The 16,222-nt window shown below is 48.1% G+C and overlaps 1 protein-coding gene across 7 annotated transcripts in view; it reads left to right on the top strand.

Annotated features, from left to right (window-relative positions):
• KATNIP (katanin interacting protein) overlaps positions 1-16,222 on the top strand; it is a 203,098-nt gene that overhangs the window by 89,166 nt on the left and 97,710 nt on the right. For all 7 annotated transcript variants that reach the window (XM_057749980.1, XM_057749981.1, XM_057749982.1 and 4 more), the window contains 2 exons: positions 4,086-4,353; positions 11,000-11,131. In XM_057749980.1, coding sequence (XP_057605963.1) covers positions 4,086-4,353; positions 11,000-11,131 — 400 coding nt within the window. The remainder of the gene's footprint in view (positions 1-4,085; positions 4,354-10,999; positions 11,132-16,222) is intronic.

Here is a 16,222-nt window from a genome sequence, read left to right as displayed (position 1 = left end):
ATTCTGGGCCCCGGGACTGGCCAGGAAGTCCTGGTCGGTCACAGGGGTCTCCCAGCTAGGAGTCTCCCAGGAAGCTGGCGCCTGTTTTATCATTTTGCTCCGCCGTGACTGGGCGAGAATACGGGGGATGCTGAAAGTGGGGTTTTCTCACCTAGCCTGGCCTCCACCACTGCAGAACACAGAGCTGAAGAGGACCGCATCTGAGATTGGCAGGTGGGCCAAGAAGAGGAGCCAACTGCTTATACTGTGGTAACAGGAGTTCGTGCTCTCGTTAGAGAAGGTTTCACTCCACCCATTCATCTTGCAGGGTTATCGTGAGGATCAGATGAGAGGAACTGAAGATGTTTTGTAAAGTACAGAGCGTTATTCTGATATAAAGGGCTACCAGTTTTACAGTGACTGCAATTGCTGTTGAACAGCAGACCACCCAGGAACTCACGTTTCCCTGTGGAGGGGCAGTAAATCCGTTCGCCCCCCAACTGCCCAGCACAGTCAGACTTCGAAGACATGAGCCATGACCTCAACGTGGCTTCCATGAAGGTTGCATGGATCATGTCAGTACACTCAACTAGAAGAGCTTGCTACTATCTTTTTAAATGCTGTTGGTGAATATGTGCTCACTTCAATGTAGAATTTTTCACTCACAACACTATTTTTTTTAAAGCTCTTTATTGGAATAGAATTGCTTTACACTCTTGTACCAGCTTTTGAGGTACACCAAAGTGTCACTCACATCACTACTGACATTTGACCAGACAATTCTTTGTTGTGGGAACTGTCCTGTGCATTCTAGGATGTTTAGCAGCATCCCTGGCCTTTACCTACCAGATGCCACCAGCACTCCCTTTCCCCAGTTGTGACCAAGAACATCTCCAAGTGATTGCCAGATATCCCCTGGGGGGGCAAAACTATCCCCAGTTCACACTACTACTTTGATAAAACAATTCAGTGAGGTTGGGATTTATTAACCCATTTTTATGGATGTCAAAATGCAGATCAGAGAATTTAAGTAACTTGCTAAGAGTCGCGTCACTAATGCCACCTCCGAGGCAGGTGGGTGCTCTCCACTCCTGCTTACAGCTCCTACACAGTCACTGACATAAATTAGTTATTCAGCAGATATTTGTCAAGCGTCTACTCTGTGCCAGGCAGTGTTCTATTGCTCAATAAATATCACTGAGACTTGATATTGGGAAGAGTGGGAGGGAGAGAGCTGTAAAAGATAGATAGTTATATTCATTTCCTGGGGACTTCCCTGGCAGTCCAATGGTTAAGACTCAGTGCTTCCACTGCCAGGGGCCCAGGTTTGGACCCTGGTCAGGGAACTAAGATCCCACAAGCCACGCAGTGCATCCAAAAAAAAAAAAAATTGTTGCCTATTGCTGTTGTAACAACTTACCACAAACATAGTGGTTTATCTTACAGTTCTGGGGCTCAGAATCCAAATTCAGTGTCATTAGTCTAAAACCAAGGTGTCAGCAGACCTATGTTCCTTCTAGAGGCTTTAGAGGAGAATCCATTTCTGTGCCTTTTCCAGCTTCTAGAGGCCACCTACATTCCTCGGCTGGTGTCCTTTCCTCCTTCAAGGCCAGCAATGTAGCATCTTCTCTCCTTCCTAACCTCTGCTTCCACCCTTATATCTTCTCCTTCTGACGCTGATCTTCCTACCCCCTTCTTAGTAGGACACTTGTGAAGACATAGGCCCCCCCTAGCTAGCCAAGATAATCCCCCTCATCTCAAGATCATTAACTTATTCACGTCTGAAAGCTCCCTTTGCCACGTAAGGTAACATTCACCATCCAAGGTGATTAGAATGTGGACGTCTTTGGGGTCCACAACAGTCTGCCCTCTGGCCCCCAAAGATTCATGTCCATCTCACATGCAAAATACATCCATCCCATCCCAAGGGTCCCAAAAGCCTCAACCCATTATAGTACCAACTTAAGTCCAAAATATCATCTAAGTCTCATCTGCTCAAAACTCTCAAATCTCATCATTTATATCTAAATTAGGTGAGGGTGAGACTGTGGGTAGTACTCATGCTAGGGCAAAATTTCTCTCCCTCTGTGAACTTGTAAAACTAGGAAACAAGATATCTGCTCCCAAGTACAATAACTGCCTGTAACCGTTATAGCCATTCCCATTACAATAGACAGAAAATGAAAGGAAAAAAGGAGTCACCAAACCCAAGCAATTCTGAAATCCAACTGGGCAAACTCCATTAGGTTTCAAGGCACGGGAATAATTCTCTATGGCTCAGGTTTCCACCCTCTGGGCCCACGGCTCCACCACGGGAGCCCCTCTTCCTTTTTCACGAAGGGTAGCATGTGTTTGCAGCTATGCAGTTTTATCAACCTGTTTGCTGCCTGTAGAATCTGGGGGGGTCTGACAGCTTTTTTTTATTTTGTGCTTTCTCCCTCCCATTCAGTCCAAGCTGGCAATGTTTCTGCTGGTATGACATCCTCAAAAACCATGTGAGTCTCCTATGTATGTCTCTAGGATTCACTCCATTATACAAGAGACTTCTCCACACATCTTTCCTGGATAATCCCATCTCTATTCCTGGCCCCTGCTGAGATGTCTAAGGGGATTCATGAGTCACATGTCTAATCTGTTCAAAGAGCCCTCAGTGTGATTGAATACTGTAAACTGTGGATCCTTCAGAGGTTTTGGCAAAAGGTTGCCTAGCCACACCCTTCATTTTTTCTCTAGAGCATGCTTTTCTGACAGTGAATCTCCCAATTTTAGCATCTTTCACAACCTGGATAGGCTGAGAGCTTCCCAGATCATCAAATCCCAGTTCCTTTTTACTTAACAGTTCCCCCAGTCTTTCTCTTCCTCTAGCATTTTACTCTAAGCAGCAAGAAGGAACCAGGCTGTATCTTTAACACTTTGCTTGGCAATCTCTTCAGCTAAATATCCAAGTTCATCATTTGCAAGTTCCACTTCCCCCATAACTATAGGACACAGTGCAGCTAAGATTCTTCTGCCACATAACAGGATTTTCTGTTCCCTGGTTCCCAATAACATGCTCCTTATTTCCTGAGCTCTTGCCAGCAGCACCTTTGATGTCCATATTTCTATCATTGGGTTTTTTAGGATGATTTCTCTAATGAGATGATCAAAGTTTTGTATATGGTGCTTCTCACTTCTTAATGAGTCCTCACTAATTCACTGGCTCCAGGGATAAGGACTTGGGCATCTTTGGGGAGTCATTATTCAGCCTACTACACAACTATTAAGTTTATAGTCAACCATAAACTTGGTTGTTTCTCATGTTCTCACAACTATGTCAGTTACTACAAGGGCTACAGGGATAGCCCAGTGAGGCTGACCAAACATACTGGTTTCCCCAGACAGTCCAGTGTGCACGTTTTGTCCCAGTGTACATGTAGCAGTGCCCTTATTCCCTTTCCAAAGTATCCTGGCTTCAGTGATCAATTTTCTCATCTCCGTAAATCTAGATCTTAATGCTTGGTCTTAAGATTGTAAATCTACAATCTCATGGAGGTGAAACACGTATGAAAAACTCAAGCAGCTATGGTTAAGTACTAAATGTCGTGACGTTTAGGTGCTTCTAAACATACTTCAGTATACAGGCCGGCCCCCCACAGCTGTCTGCCAGATGTTTTACCATCTGGAATATGGGGATCATTGGGGGGCCTTTGGGATTTCATAGTCAAAATGTGATCCCTGGGCCGGCAGTATCCGCATCACCTTGGTAGAAATACAAATTCTCAGGCCCCATCCAGGACCCACTGAATCAGAAACTCAGGGGCTGGAACCCGCAACCTGATTTAACAAGCCCCCACATCAAAATCGTTACACACACACAGTAGCATCCTCGACCTATGAAAACCACAATTAATACTGTAAATTCTGATCCTTCCAGAGGAGAGTTGCTCATTTGTCCCTTCCCCTTTGTTTTCTCATCCTCAAAGTGAGGATAACACTTGGGTTGAGGTGGTTTGGGTAAATGTTAGTTTCATGGGAAGAGTTCTTTGATGCCAACGATCTATTTTCAAAGGAGTTTTTCCTCAAAGGAACATATTTCATTTTTCACTTCTCTTCTTGACTTTTGGCAGGAGCTAAGAAAAAGCCTGGAACTTAGTGTCAATCTACAAAGGAGAGAAAAGGATGGGTCCAGTGACGAGTATGATTCTGTTGAAGAAGATGTACTCTCTGAGCCAGAGCCCGAGGACCAGGTGCTGATGGGCCATCCCAAAGATGACCCTCCTCTCTCCAGCGGGGACTCGGTGCAGAAGGATGTTTCCGAGGACCAGGAGACAGAAGGACGCCCTCCCCAGGGCCCAGACACCCTTGTAGTGCTGGAATTTAACCCAGCTTCCAAAAGTAAGCCCTGTCTTATGTGGCATTTCTTTGCCTTTGAAGTCTCTGGATCTAATAGTAGGACTTAAATGTGCAGCGGTACTTTGAATTCAGCTTTGGGTAGGCCATCTCACAGGCCAGGGTGTGTATTAGTCAGGTCTCTGCTGATTGCGAGAGGTGAAGGCTCCCAAAAGGTTACAAAATGACCCTGAAATTCCAGATGGTAAATATCTGGCCAATAGTTGTAGGGAGCTGTCCTTTGCATTGTAGGAAGTTTACCACCATCTACGTGCCAATTGGCTAGTGAAACTGACTTAAGCGGAAGGGACAATTTATTGACTTGGCTAACCAAGGCTGCAGTAGGATTCACTTCTCTTCCCCTCCCCTTCCCTTCTTCCTTTTCTCTGTCTTCGCTCTTCCTTCTTTTGTCGTGCTGCCATTCACACATGAGCTCTCCACATATAGACACGGAATTGCGACACTGGCTTTTCAACTCCATCAGAAAGTGGATTTCTCTTCCTAAAAGCTCTAGCGAGATCCAGACGTGGCTCTTGAACCCACATGGGATCACATCTCTGAACTAGTCACTGTGGCTCTGATTGGCCAGGTCCAGCCAACAGGACTGGGGGTGTGGTTATTGCCACCCAAACCACTTGGACAGAGAGAGTAGTTTCCAGAGGAAAATCAAGATGAATCTGAAGGAGAAGGAAAGTAGATGGGCACCAACCACAGTGGTCCACTGGAGAAGGTTTTTCAGAAAAGACCCTCGAAGGTAGAGTCAACAGAACAATCAGTGGGGGAGAGGGTGGGGACGGGGGTGGGGCACCTGCTGTAATTCTCCTCCCTGAGCCCGAGCTGCCTGACCTCCGCGTCCTCCTCCTCCTCCATCCCGAGCTCGTCCTCCCTAAAGGTGGAGGTGCCGTGTTTCCTGAACCCAGTACTAAGACCGACCTGTGGGGAAGCATGTGTGACCCTAAGGAAAGAAAAACGAAGGAGGGTTTGAAATCAGGCAGTGAGTGTATTCGTCTGCCCGGACTGCCGTGACAAAGTACACAGACCAGGGGTGGCTCCAAAGCCACAGAAGTGTATTTTCTCGTGGCTCTGCGGGCTAGAAGGCCAAGATCAGTGTGTCAGCAGGCTGGGCGTCTTCTGAGGCCTCTGTCCTTGGTTTGCAGATGGCCGCCATCTCCCTGTGTCCTCACATGGTCTTTCCTCTGTCCTAATCGCCTCTTCTTACAAGGACACCCGTCGTGTTGGCTTGGCGCCCACTCGAAAGGCCTCACTTTGCCTTCGCTACCTCTTTAGAGACCCTGTCTCCAAACACAGCCACATTCTGAGGTACTGGGGCTTAGGACTTGAACATATGAGTCTTGAGGGGGCATAATAACAGGCAGCTCTAGAAAATCTACACCCCATGGTTTGATGTCTCCAGAGAAGAGAACATTTGTCCCTCCAGCACACTCTCACCTCCTTGCTGGGCTGTTCCCTCCACCTAGATCACCACATTTCCTTCCCTCTCCCCTCTGACCCATGAAACCCGGCTCCCTACATTTCCCTCAAGACTCAGCTCGGAGGCTGCTTCCTCCAGGAAGCCCTCTTGGCACTCCCAGCCTGGCCTGCTAGGTCGGTGCCTCCTCTGCTTCCGTAGCGTCATCACGGCACTGGCCTCACTGCCTCCGGTTGCCTTTCTCCCCCTCTGGCCTGTGAGCTCTATCAGGGCACAGTCCAGGTCTTCCCCTCCACTGCATCCCCAGTGTGCAGCCCTCACCTGGTACATTCAAGCCACTCAGGAAATCTTTGTCAAATAATTGAAGGACTTATGCCCACCTGGCCACAGCGGTGTTGATACGCTTCTGAATGAGACCCACTGGGGCTGCATCGTTGCCATGAATTGTGCTTCCTCCAAGGGGGAGGGAAGGAGAGAGGTGCTGTGAGGAGGTTGACTGGGTCCCTGCCCTGGATGTGGGTGTGGCAGAGGTGGGAGTGGGTACGACAGTCACTTCCAGGTATGGAGGGCCAGGCCGCAGAAAGAGGGCCGTTGGACCCCAGGCAGTTTAAGAGTCACCCTGGGACATAAAGCAAAAAGCGAGAACTTCACTTGCTTGCCGTCTTACATATTTTAACAAGTAGATTGCTTGGCAGGCCCCACACTGACCGTGGTGATGTCCACCGCGGGTGGGGGTGTCCAGTCTACGGCACACGAGAGGGGCACGCACATCCCTGCTGCCGCTCTCAGCCGCCCCTTTCATCTGCAGCCTCTGGCTGGCTTCTCGGTCCCAGCAGGAGACAGCCTCCCACCGAGGGGAGCAGGCAGGAGGCCGAGGGGCCTGTTACCAGGTCTCCCCAGGCCCCAGCATGGGACTGGAGTTCTGAGCTAATCCTGCGCATTTACTCAAGGACAGTCATCAGTAGCCTGAAAAGATGTACTTGGTCCTGGCTGTTCCCTCATTCGCATGCTGGGCATGTATCATGTCCCAGGCACTGTGCTGGGACAACACAGGCCCAATCGTTCTACATCATTTAATCCTAGCAGGGAAAACAGACAATAAGCACTTAACCACGTAAATAATAACAATTGCCAGCACTTACTGAGTTGTTATTTATGTGCGCCAAGCACTAGTCCAAGGGCTTTACATATAGTCCCTCATGAAATCCTCACCACAACCCCAAGGAAAGTCCTGTCATGGTACTTGTTTTACAGATGCAGAAACTGAAGCACAGAGAGGTCAAATAACTTGCCCAAGGTCACATAGCTAGGAAGGGGCAGAGCGGAATTGAGTCTGCAGCAGTCTGAGCCCAGAGCCTGAGCTAAATAAATAAACCAGGTGAAATTAGAAGGCCATAATTGGGCTTTGAGGAGCCAGTAAGTAACCTCACCCCCCTGTTTTCCCTTCTAAGTTGTGAAACAAATGAGAGATGGCCATGGGATGGAAGGTGAGCAAATGATCACCTTTCCAACTGATAAGAGCTGGATTGGTGGCCAGTCAGTACTGCCCCTCTGCAGTAGACAGACCCCTGACCCCAGATATTGGCAGAGCTGGACCGCTAATGGCATCAGCATGGTGGCCGGGGGCCCCGTGACCTGATGCAACCCCCCGCCCACAGAAGAGGGAAGGAGGAGGGGCTGGGCTGAGCCTTGATGGCTTCCTGCCGCCACGCTCTCCTATCCCATTTGTCCTTCTTGTGAGCAAGGGGCAGTGAGTGAGCTCCACAGAGAAAGGCAGAAGTTATTTTTCTAGTAACCGGAAAGGAGAGGGCTGGATCATGGCTCAGGTTAGGAATTCAGGGAGGAGGAGAGAATGGTATCCCGATGGTCTTGAAAGTTGTGAACATTATAAAACAGGACACTGGGGCTTCCCTGGTGGCACAGTGGTTAAGAATCCGCCTGCCCCTGGTCCAGGAAGATCCCACATGCCACAGAGCAGCTAAGCCCGTGTGCCACAACTACTGAGCCTGTGCTCTAGAGCCCGCGAGCCACGAGTATTGAGCCCTTGTGCCACAACTACTGAAGCCTGCATGCCTAGAGCCTGTGCTCCGCAACAAGAGAGGCCACTGCAATGAGAAGCCCGCGCACCACAGCAAAGAGTAGCCCCTATTCTCCACAACTAGAGAAAGCCCACGCCCAGCAGTGAAGACCTAATGCAGCCAATAAATGAATAAATAACTAAATAAATAAACAGGAAAAAAAATTTAAAAATAATAAGAAAATAAAAAAATAAAAATAAAACAGGACACTGATTGGGGCATGGGGGTCAGAGAAGGACACTGGTAGCTGGAATGGTCAGAAGAGCCTTCTCAGAGGAGGTGATGTTTAAACTGAGACAGGGATGAGGAGGAGGAGGCAGCCATGCCAACAGCATTCCAGGCCCAGGGAGCAGCAGGCCTAAAGGGTTTGGAGAGGGAAAGAGCTTGTTGTACCCAAGGACAGAGAAAGGGCCAGTGTGGCTGCAGCCGAGTGAGTGGGGGCCAGGGGGAAGGAGGAGGGTGGTACAAAAATGAATGATCCCAGGCCACTTTCCATGAAGACCTGAGGGTTCTAGGATTGCATCAAGAGTCTGGGTCCTTTGGCACCCTAGGAAATATCCTTCTATAGATTTGCAATGGCCATGGCAGACCTCCACCACAGTTGCTGGAGGGCTGTCTTGTGGAGAGGAGGGAGCCAGTAGACAGGGAATAAAGTGGTTAAGGGCAGGGCTCCGAGCCAGGCAGGCCTGGTCAAATCCCGATTCCATCACTTCCTAGCTCTGTGACATTGGACAAATGACTTGAACCTCAGAGCCTTCCTCTGCAGTAGTATGCATTAGTTTTCTACTGCTGCCATAACAAATTAGCCCAAACTTGGTGACTTAAAACAATACAAATTTATTATCTTATAGTTCTGTGGGTCAGAAGTTTGACGGGAATCTTACTGGGCTAAAATCACAGTATCAGCAGGGCTATGTTCCTTACAGAAGCTCTAGGGGAAAATGTGTTTCCTTGCCTTTTCCAGCTTCTAGAGGCCACCGCATACCTTGGCTTCCGGCCCCTTCCTCCATCTTCAAAGCTGGCAACATTGCATCCCTCTGTGCTTTTCTTCTGTAGTCACATCTCACTTTGACCCTCCTCTTCTGCAGCCCTTTTCTGTGTGTGTGTGTTTTATTGTTGCAAAATATACATAACAGAATTCACCTTCTTCACCATTTTTAAGAGAACACTTTGGTGTCATGTAGTACACTCACACTGTTGTGTAACCATCACCACTATCTATCTCCAGACTGAAACTCTGTCCCTCTTCCATGTTTAAGGATCCTTGTGATTACATTGGGTCCAGCGGGGATAATCCCAGATAATCTCCCTAGTTCAAGGTCATCTGATTAGCACAGTTAATTCCCCTTTGCCGTCCAGCCTAACACGTTCACAGCTTCTGGGAATTAGGATGTGGCCTTTTCTGTGATCCATTATTCTGCCTGCCTCCACCCACTAGGGTGTCTCAGGAAGTACACGCGACAGTGTGTACCAAGAGCCTGCCCCAGTGCCTGGGCACTCGGGAGGCTGAGCTGAACACGCGCTGGCTGTCGTTCTTACCATCACCAGCATACTTCCAGCACTTGGGCAGTCAGTCTCTGTCTGGGCACTGGCCCCTCGCCATTCTTTGTCTTGTCCCATTGGACCTGGTGGCTTCTCGTTCACACACAGGTCTGCCCTTGGGCCCTGGACGTCAGGCCAACCAGGGAGCAGCCACCTCAGAAAGCGCAGGGAAACACGTGTCCTTCGCAAAGTCAAGGGCGGGTGGCAGAGAGGTTAGTGCAAGTCTGACAGACCCCACACAAGTCCCCAACATCTACCCTGCGCTCCCAAGAATCCCATGGGGCCCTTGATTCTGGGCTTCCCTCCTTTGGGCCACCATAAGCCCCGGGATTTCCTCTAAATTTCAGCAGACACCTCTTGAGTTTTCTGCCTTCCCAGGCTGAGGGTTCCCAAGTCTAGGGACCTAACTCTTCTCCCTGCCTTTTCTCTTTATTCCATTTAGCCCCCTGCCTCGCTGCCCACTGGACTGCTTTCCTGCCTGGTGGTCCTGAGCGCATCCTTCTCATCTTAAACCTCTGCTGGCTCTGAGGCCCTGGAGCCACTTTCCCCAAACTTGAGCCATTTGCAAACCTTCTTCACAATTTTTTTATTTTGCCAAATTCACAGACCAGTCATACTATTTTTTAGCTGTTATTTAAACCAGTCACCTTTCTTTCTTTCCTCCTTTCCTTTTCTCTCCGCCCCCTCACCGCTTCCTTCCTCTTTTTTATTTTCTTTCATAATTCTAGGATTGTTCCAAGCAGTAATATACATGAAATCAAGCAAGGTTTGATATGTTGGTTGCTTATTTTTTTTCCATACACATTAAGATAGGTAATTGCTTAAAAAACGTTTGTCCAGGTGGCACCTATTTCACCAGTGGTCTGGGCACCCCGCTTTGGGAAACTGATTATAAATCGTGGCCTGTGAGCCCTTCACTATCTGGCTCCCCTCACCAGCCCAGGCCCCAGCCACTCACCTGCCACATATATGTCAGTTCTCAAGCCTTCACACACACCCTTCCCTGTGTCTCAGTGTCCCCCTAGTTCTGTGCCTTGGTGACACCCTGGTCATCTGGAAGTGTCCCCTTCACTGTCAGCTGCACACCTGCCAGCCCTGTCCTCTAGGCTGCCCCTGGTACTAGATCCCTTCTTCTATGCCAGCCCTGCTCTCTTATCCATTCAACCATCCTTTTCCTCAGTGAGGATGTGAGCACCTTGAGGGCAGCAGACGTGTTCTATGATACTTTTCCTGCTCCTGCATATCCTTGGTTGCATCATTATTTTATGTCTCTTGCTGCCAATTGAACCCAATACCCCATCGTTTATAAGACTTGTCCCTATTTAGAAATGTTAAAACTTGAAGACCTGTGTGTGTCCTAGAAGAATTCACTTATTTACCAAAATGTGGTCCTTGGCACATAAAGGCTCTCACACACCTGTTTTGTTGTCTGCATTGTTCACACCTCTAATCCCAGACTAGCATGGTGCCTGGCACAGAGCAGGGGTTCCATCCATGTTTGTTGAATGAATAAGTGAACGCACAAATAAACAGATGCCAGGGCAGAATGTCCCATCTCTGCTTGCACTCGGTGTTTGACCCATAAACTGTTGTGGTTTTACAGGTAATAAAAAGGAAAGGAATTTGTCTGCTAAGCGGAAGGACAATGCTGAGGTCTTCATTCCCAGCAAACCTGAGCCAAACCTGAGTCCCCAGCCCCTGACCGTGTCCCCAGACCAGGAGAGGGCATGCTCAAGTAAGAGTTCTGGGCCCCCGCCCCCCCAGCGGGGTTGGGACTGGGCTTGGGTCGCCCTCAGTGGGCTGTTGTGATGGAGGAATCCCTGCTTCATCCCCCTCCTCACCGAGGCCTGAGCTGAACTTCATCAAATGTATTCTTGATCAAGGTCTTTATTTTTTAAAGGATTTTTCTGAGATATAATTGACATACAAAAACTGCGTGTATTTAAAGTATACAGTTTGATTTTTTTTCTTATTAGTAATGTATATATGGCAATCCCAATCCCCCAATTCATCCCACCCCAACCCCCCAATCAAGGTCTTTAGAGAAACAGAACCAACAGGATGTGTGTGTATATACGTGTACATATGGGGGGGGGGGGAGATATTTATTTATTTATTTATTTATTTATTGAAGTATGGTTGATTTACAATGTTGTGTTAATTTCTGCTATACAGCAAAGTGACTCAGTTACATGCATATATACATTCTTTCTTATATTCTTTTCAATTGTGGTTTATCCCAGGAGATTGGATATAGTTCCCTGTGCTATACAGCAGGACCTTGTCGTCCATCCATTCTAGATGTAATAGTTTTTGTCTGCTAACCCCAGACTCCCCGTCCACCCCTCCCCCCAAGAGATAACTGTGGTAAGGAATTGGCTCGTGCAGTTGTGGAGGCTGCTGAGTCCCATCTCAGAGGCTGCAGACCCAGGAAAAGCCAGTCTGTTCCAGTTCGAAGGCCATCAGGCAGGAAGGGCCAGTGTTGCAGATGGAGTCCGGAGGCAGTCTGCTGGAGGAGCCTCTCTTACTTGCGGGAGGATCCATCTTTTTGTTTTATTCAGGCCTTCTACTGATTGAACGAGGCCCACCCACACTATGGAGGGCAATCTGCTTTATTCTATCATATATTTATTCTATGTATATAATTATATATGTAATTAAAATGTTAATCTCATCCCCAAACACCATCTCAGAAACATCCAGAATAAGGATTGACCAAATAGCTCAGCTCCCCATGGCCCAGCCGAGCGGACACCTAAAATGAACCGTCACAGTTACTTTCTGGGTCTACAACCAAGATGTGGTTATAATGGAAAACTTATTTTATTTTTGTTTTTACTTTTAAATTAATTTGCTTTCTTTATATGGGTAACAATACATGCAGAGGATACTATATTCTAAAGGTGCAAAGGAGTTTATGGTGAAAGGTCCATGTGCCACCCTTCTACTGAAGTGAGGGGGTCCAGTGATTGAGTACTTACCATGAGCCAGCTGCCATTGTAAGCTTTTATCATAATTTACTATGTGTTTACTTATTATTTACTTATATACACTATATAGTTTACTTATATATATAAATTTGATATGAAAGTCGCTCACCTATATATAAGTAAATTGTGTATATAATTTATATGTGTAGGTAACTTATAATCCTTATCACCAGGCTTTGAGGTGGGTTCTGTGATTGTGCCCATTTCTCAGATGAGGAACTGAGGCATAGAGCAGGTGAATCACACAGCTGCAAAGCAGCAGACGTAGGAAGGGAGCAGATGTGAACGACTCCACTGCTGTGTCTTTATCCAGCGGACCATACCCACTGGAGGCTGCAGACAAAACGTCTCAGCCTGAGGGCCTGGATCCAAACTAGTGCCTGGAGAGACTCTGTGGGGGCAACTTGCTTCTGCTTTCTGTGACCCAAAGAACCCTAAAGAGCTCAAGGCATCCTGGTGTTCTAAGAATTTGGAACTCTGGGGCACCCAGGGCAAAACCCAGCCCCAGCCAGCCAGCCTTGTTAGGCAGGTGACCTCTGTGGACGTGACATTCCATCCATGTTTACTGAGGAGCTCAAGGGACTGATTCCTGCAGGGATGGGCCAAGGGACCTGGTGGCGGGAAGCAACCCCTCCTCCAAATGCTTCTGTTCCCAGATCTGGACCAGTGCGTTCCATGTGTGAAGGCTGAGGCTTGAAGCTCTTTCCCCCGCAGCTCAGGGCAGATGGGAGGGGGCGGACGAAGTGAGAACAAGCCTTCCACTTACTGAGCGTTTGCTCCCTGCTGTGTAAATAGTGTCTTGGTTTGGATTCCCCAGAACCAGACTCTGAGATAAGGATTCCAGAACAAGTAATCTAGTTGGGAGGTGGTCCCTGGAAGGGGACAGGAAAGGGCAGGAGCCAAAACTGGCTTCTTCACCAAGCAAGTCCGCTGGGTAAGTGGAGTGCCACCTGGCCGGGGAGCTTGGGGGGTGGGGGGCGGTGCTGAGAAGCCTGCTCCCCACCCTGGGGTGGATGAGGGACCCTCCCTTCGGCCCTGGGTTGTGGGCTGTGTCTAGGGGTGCTGACCCTCCAGCGCTCTGGCTCAGGAGGCTCTGGACGCCAGTAGAGCCCAGAGGCAGAGCTGCGGGTGGAGGTCTGGCTAAGGCGGCACCCAGGCATCCCTCGTTAACCCTTATAAGGCCCCAAACCTATGGAGGAGAAAAGATGGTACTGATACAAGACCAGGTATTTTAGATAGCAAGTGATAAAGAGTGGATTGAAGGGAAAGCATCTACATCAGCCCGTGTAAATGAACTTCCAAAGGTGGTGTGATCTTTGGGCACAGCCGGACCGCGGTGATGAGAGAATGTCAGCAGTCTGCCTCCCCCCACCTCTTGGCTTGTCTTTCTCCTTTATGCCCTTCATTCTCAGAGAGGCTCTTAGGGATGGTGAGACAGCCCACCAGCAGCTCTGGGCTGACAGCCCACCAGCCCAGCAACCCTGGCAGAAAACAGGCCTGGCAGACTCTGCAGCCTGACCACCTGGTACAAATCCTGCCCTTCCACCTACCAGCTCTGTGACCTTGGGCAGGTTACTTAACCTCTCCGGGCCTCATTCTCCCATCTGCCAAACGGGGATAAGAATAATACTCTCCTTTGAGGGTCACTATAAGAATTAAAGGGACTGGATGAATAGGCTGCTTAGAGGGGCACCCGGCTCAGAGAAAGTGCTTGCTCAGGGGCAGCTGGTGGAGAGTGTGGGGGGCAAGCCCTGGGCTGTTGTTTCTTCTCCACCTGGACTGGCTCCACTGACCACTGCTCCAGTTGACAGGACTCCAGTCTGTACTGTTGGTGTTCACTCTATGTGGAAAATTAAACAATGGCTTTTCAGAAAATTCCTCCAAAAGAAGTTGTTAAAAGAAATGAAACCAAGGGTAGTATGCCACTGTGCAGGAACCTTCCAGAGCCCCTGGTAGAGTGGGAACAGCACAGTGGCAGTCAGGCACCCTTCCCAGCCATCCTACTGGGCTCACTGGGAGCCTCCATCATGTGTGGGCCATGATTGCTAGCTATTTACATTTCTGGGTAAATAAAATGAAGAACTGGCCCTTACAAAGGCCTGAACCAGCTCCCAGGCTGTGTTTTGTACCACACATGTTAATCTTACATTTAATCACCCAAACAACCCTGTGTAGTAGGTACTGCGATTTATCAACACCTATACAGAGGAAACCAAGGCACAGAGAAGCTAAGGAGTCTGCCCAAGGTCACACAGCCAATAAGTGGTAAAGCCAGTGTTTAAAACCTGGCTGCAGAATATCTGTCCTTAACCACTCCACTACATGGTCCCTCATGTGTCAACTAAACTGCTATTTGCTTGTGACATATCCACATCACTCTAGTTCCAAGTGATGACATGCCTAAAATCTACAGGCTGGAGTCACTTGTTCCATTTTTCCCTAATGTTCACTAATATAAATATATACTTAACATTTTTTAAAGTTAAACCGTGTATCAACTAAAATCACTTCAAATACTGTACTCATTTCCTAGGGCTGCTGTAACAAAGTACCACAATCTGATTGGCTTAAACAATAGAAAGTTATTGTCTCACACTTCTGGAGGCTGGGAAGTCCAAGATCAAGGTGTCAGCAGGGCCATGTTCCTTCTGAAGGCACTAGGAGTGAATCTGCTCCAGGCTTCTCTCCTAGCTTCTGGTAGTTCCTTGCCTTGTGGCAACATAACTCCAACCATTGCCTGGTGCTTTCCTGCGTAAACATCTGTCTCTGGGTCCAAGTTTCCCCTTTTTATAAGATTGGATTGAGGCCCACCCTAATGACCTCATCTTAATTCAATCAGCAGCAAAGACCCTATTTCCAAATAAGGTCACATTCACAGGTGCTAGGGGATTAAGACTTCAAGTCAACCTTTAGCACACACCTCGATGTACTGCATTTTGAGAAGTCGAGCTTCATTATTTATAACCTGCCTTTCTCCAAGAAGTTCTGACATGTTCTAACAAATTATGTAGTGCAAGAAGACTTTAACAAACATGTAAGGAAATGAAGGTAAAGGGAAAACAAGAGTAGAAACAATAAGTTGATACCAGGGGGTGAACAAATGAATGCCTCAAGGCATCACACTCATGTCTCTGAGCTTCCTGGCCACCATGGCAAAGAAGCATGCATTCACATAAACAGCTCATGTCATTGGGTCTGTCTGATAAAAATCAGATTACCAGCTCTCCCTGGCACTTTGTTCATTCGTAGTTTGTCCCATTGATTCCCTTAAAGAGGACACTGTTTGACATGGTGGAATCCTCATTTTGAACAGGTTTGGAGCTCAGCCTTTATCTGTTAAGTATACGTGGCTCCTACATAAGCCAAATTTGAAGAAAGGAAAGTTGAAAACCACGGCATTGTCACCACCCTCACACTGAAATGGGATGACACTGGAGCCACATGTAACATGGGGATGAGGTTCTAAAGGTCAAAAAAAGTGCAGGTGGTTAAAGCTACCCTTGAAAATCCCTCAAACTGATGATCACGTGCAGCATATGCGGCTCTATCTAGAAAACCCCATCCAGCCATACCACCTCTCCGTAAGCCCAAGAGAGTCGTTGCTCCTCCAGGGTGGGGACAATCACAGCTTCTTGGATGAGCCCCAGATGAAGCAATTGGCTTTGTTTAGGGTCTGGTTGTAGGGAAAATGTGATTTTAAGCACTGGCATTAAGCTGAGATCACTGAGATGTTCGTACCCCCAGAGGCACAGGACCCTAAGACTTGCTGAAAGGACAGTAGAATCAAACCAGCTCACACTCTTCCAGGCAAAACCTGGACTGCTTAGATACTTTAT

Source organism: Hippopotamus amphibius, chromosome 9 (genome assembly GCF_030028045.1).
Source record: "Hippopotamus amphibius kiboko isolate mHipAmp2 chromosome 9, mHipAmp2.hap2, whole genome shotgun sequence".
Classification (NCBI taxonomy): Eukaryota; Metazoa; Chordata; class Mammalia; order Artiodactyla; family Hippopotamidae; genus Hippopotamus; species Hippopotamus amphibius.
The sequence above is the reverse complement of the archived record's forward strand: the minus strand, read 5'-3'. Positions and strand labels throughout refer to the sequence as shown.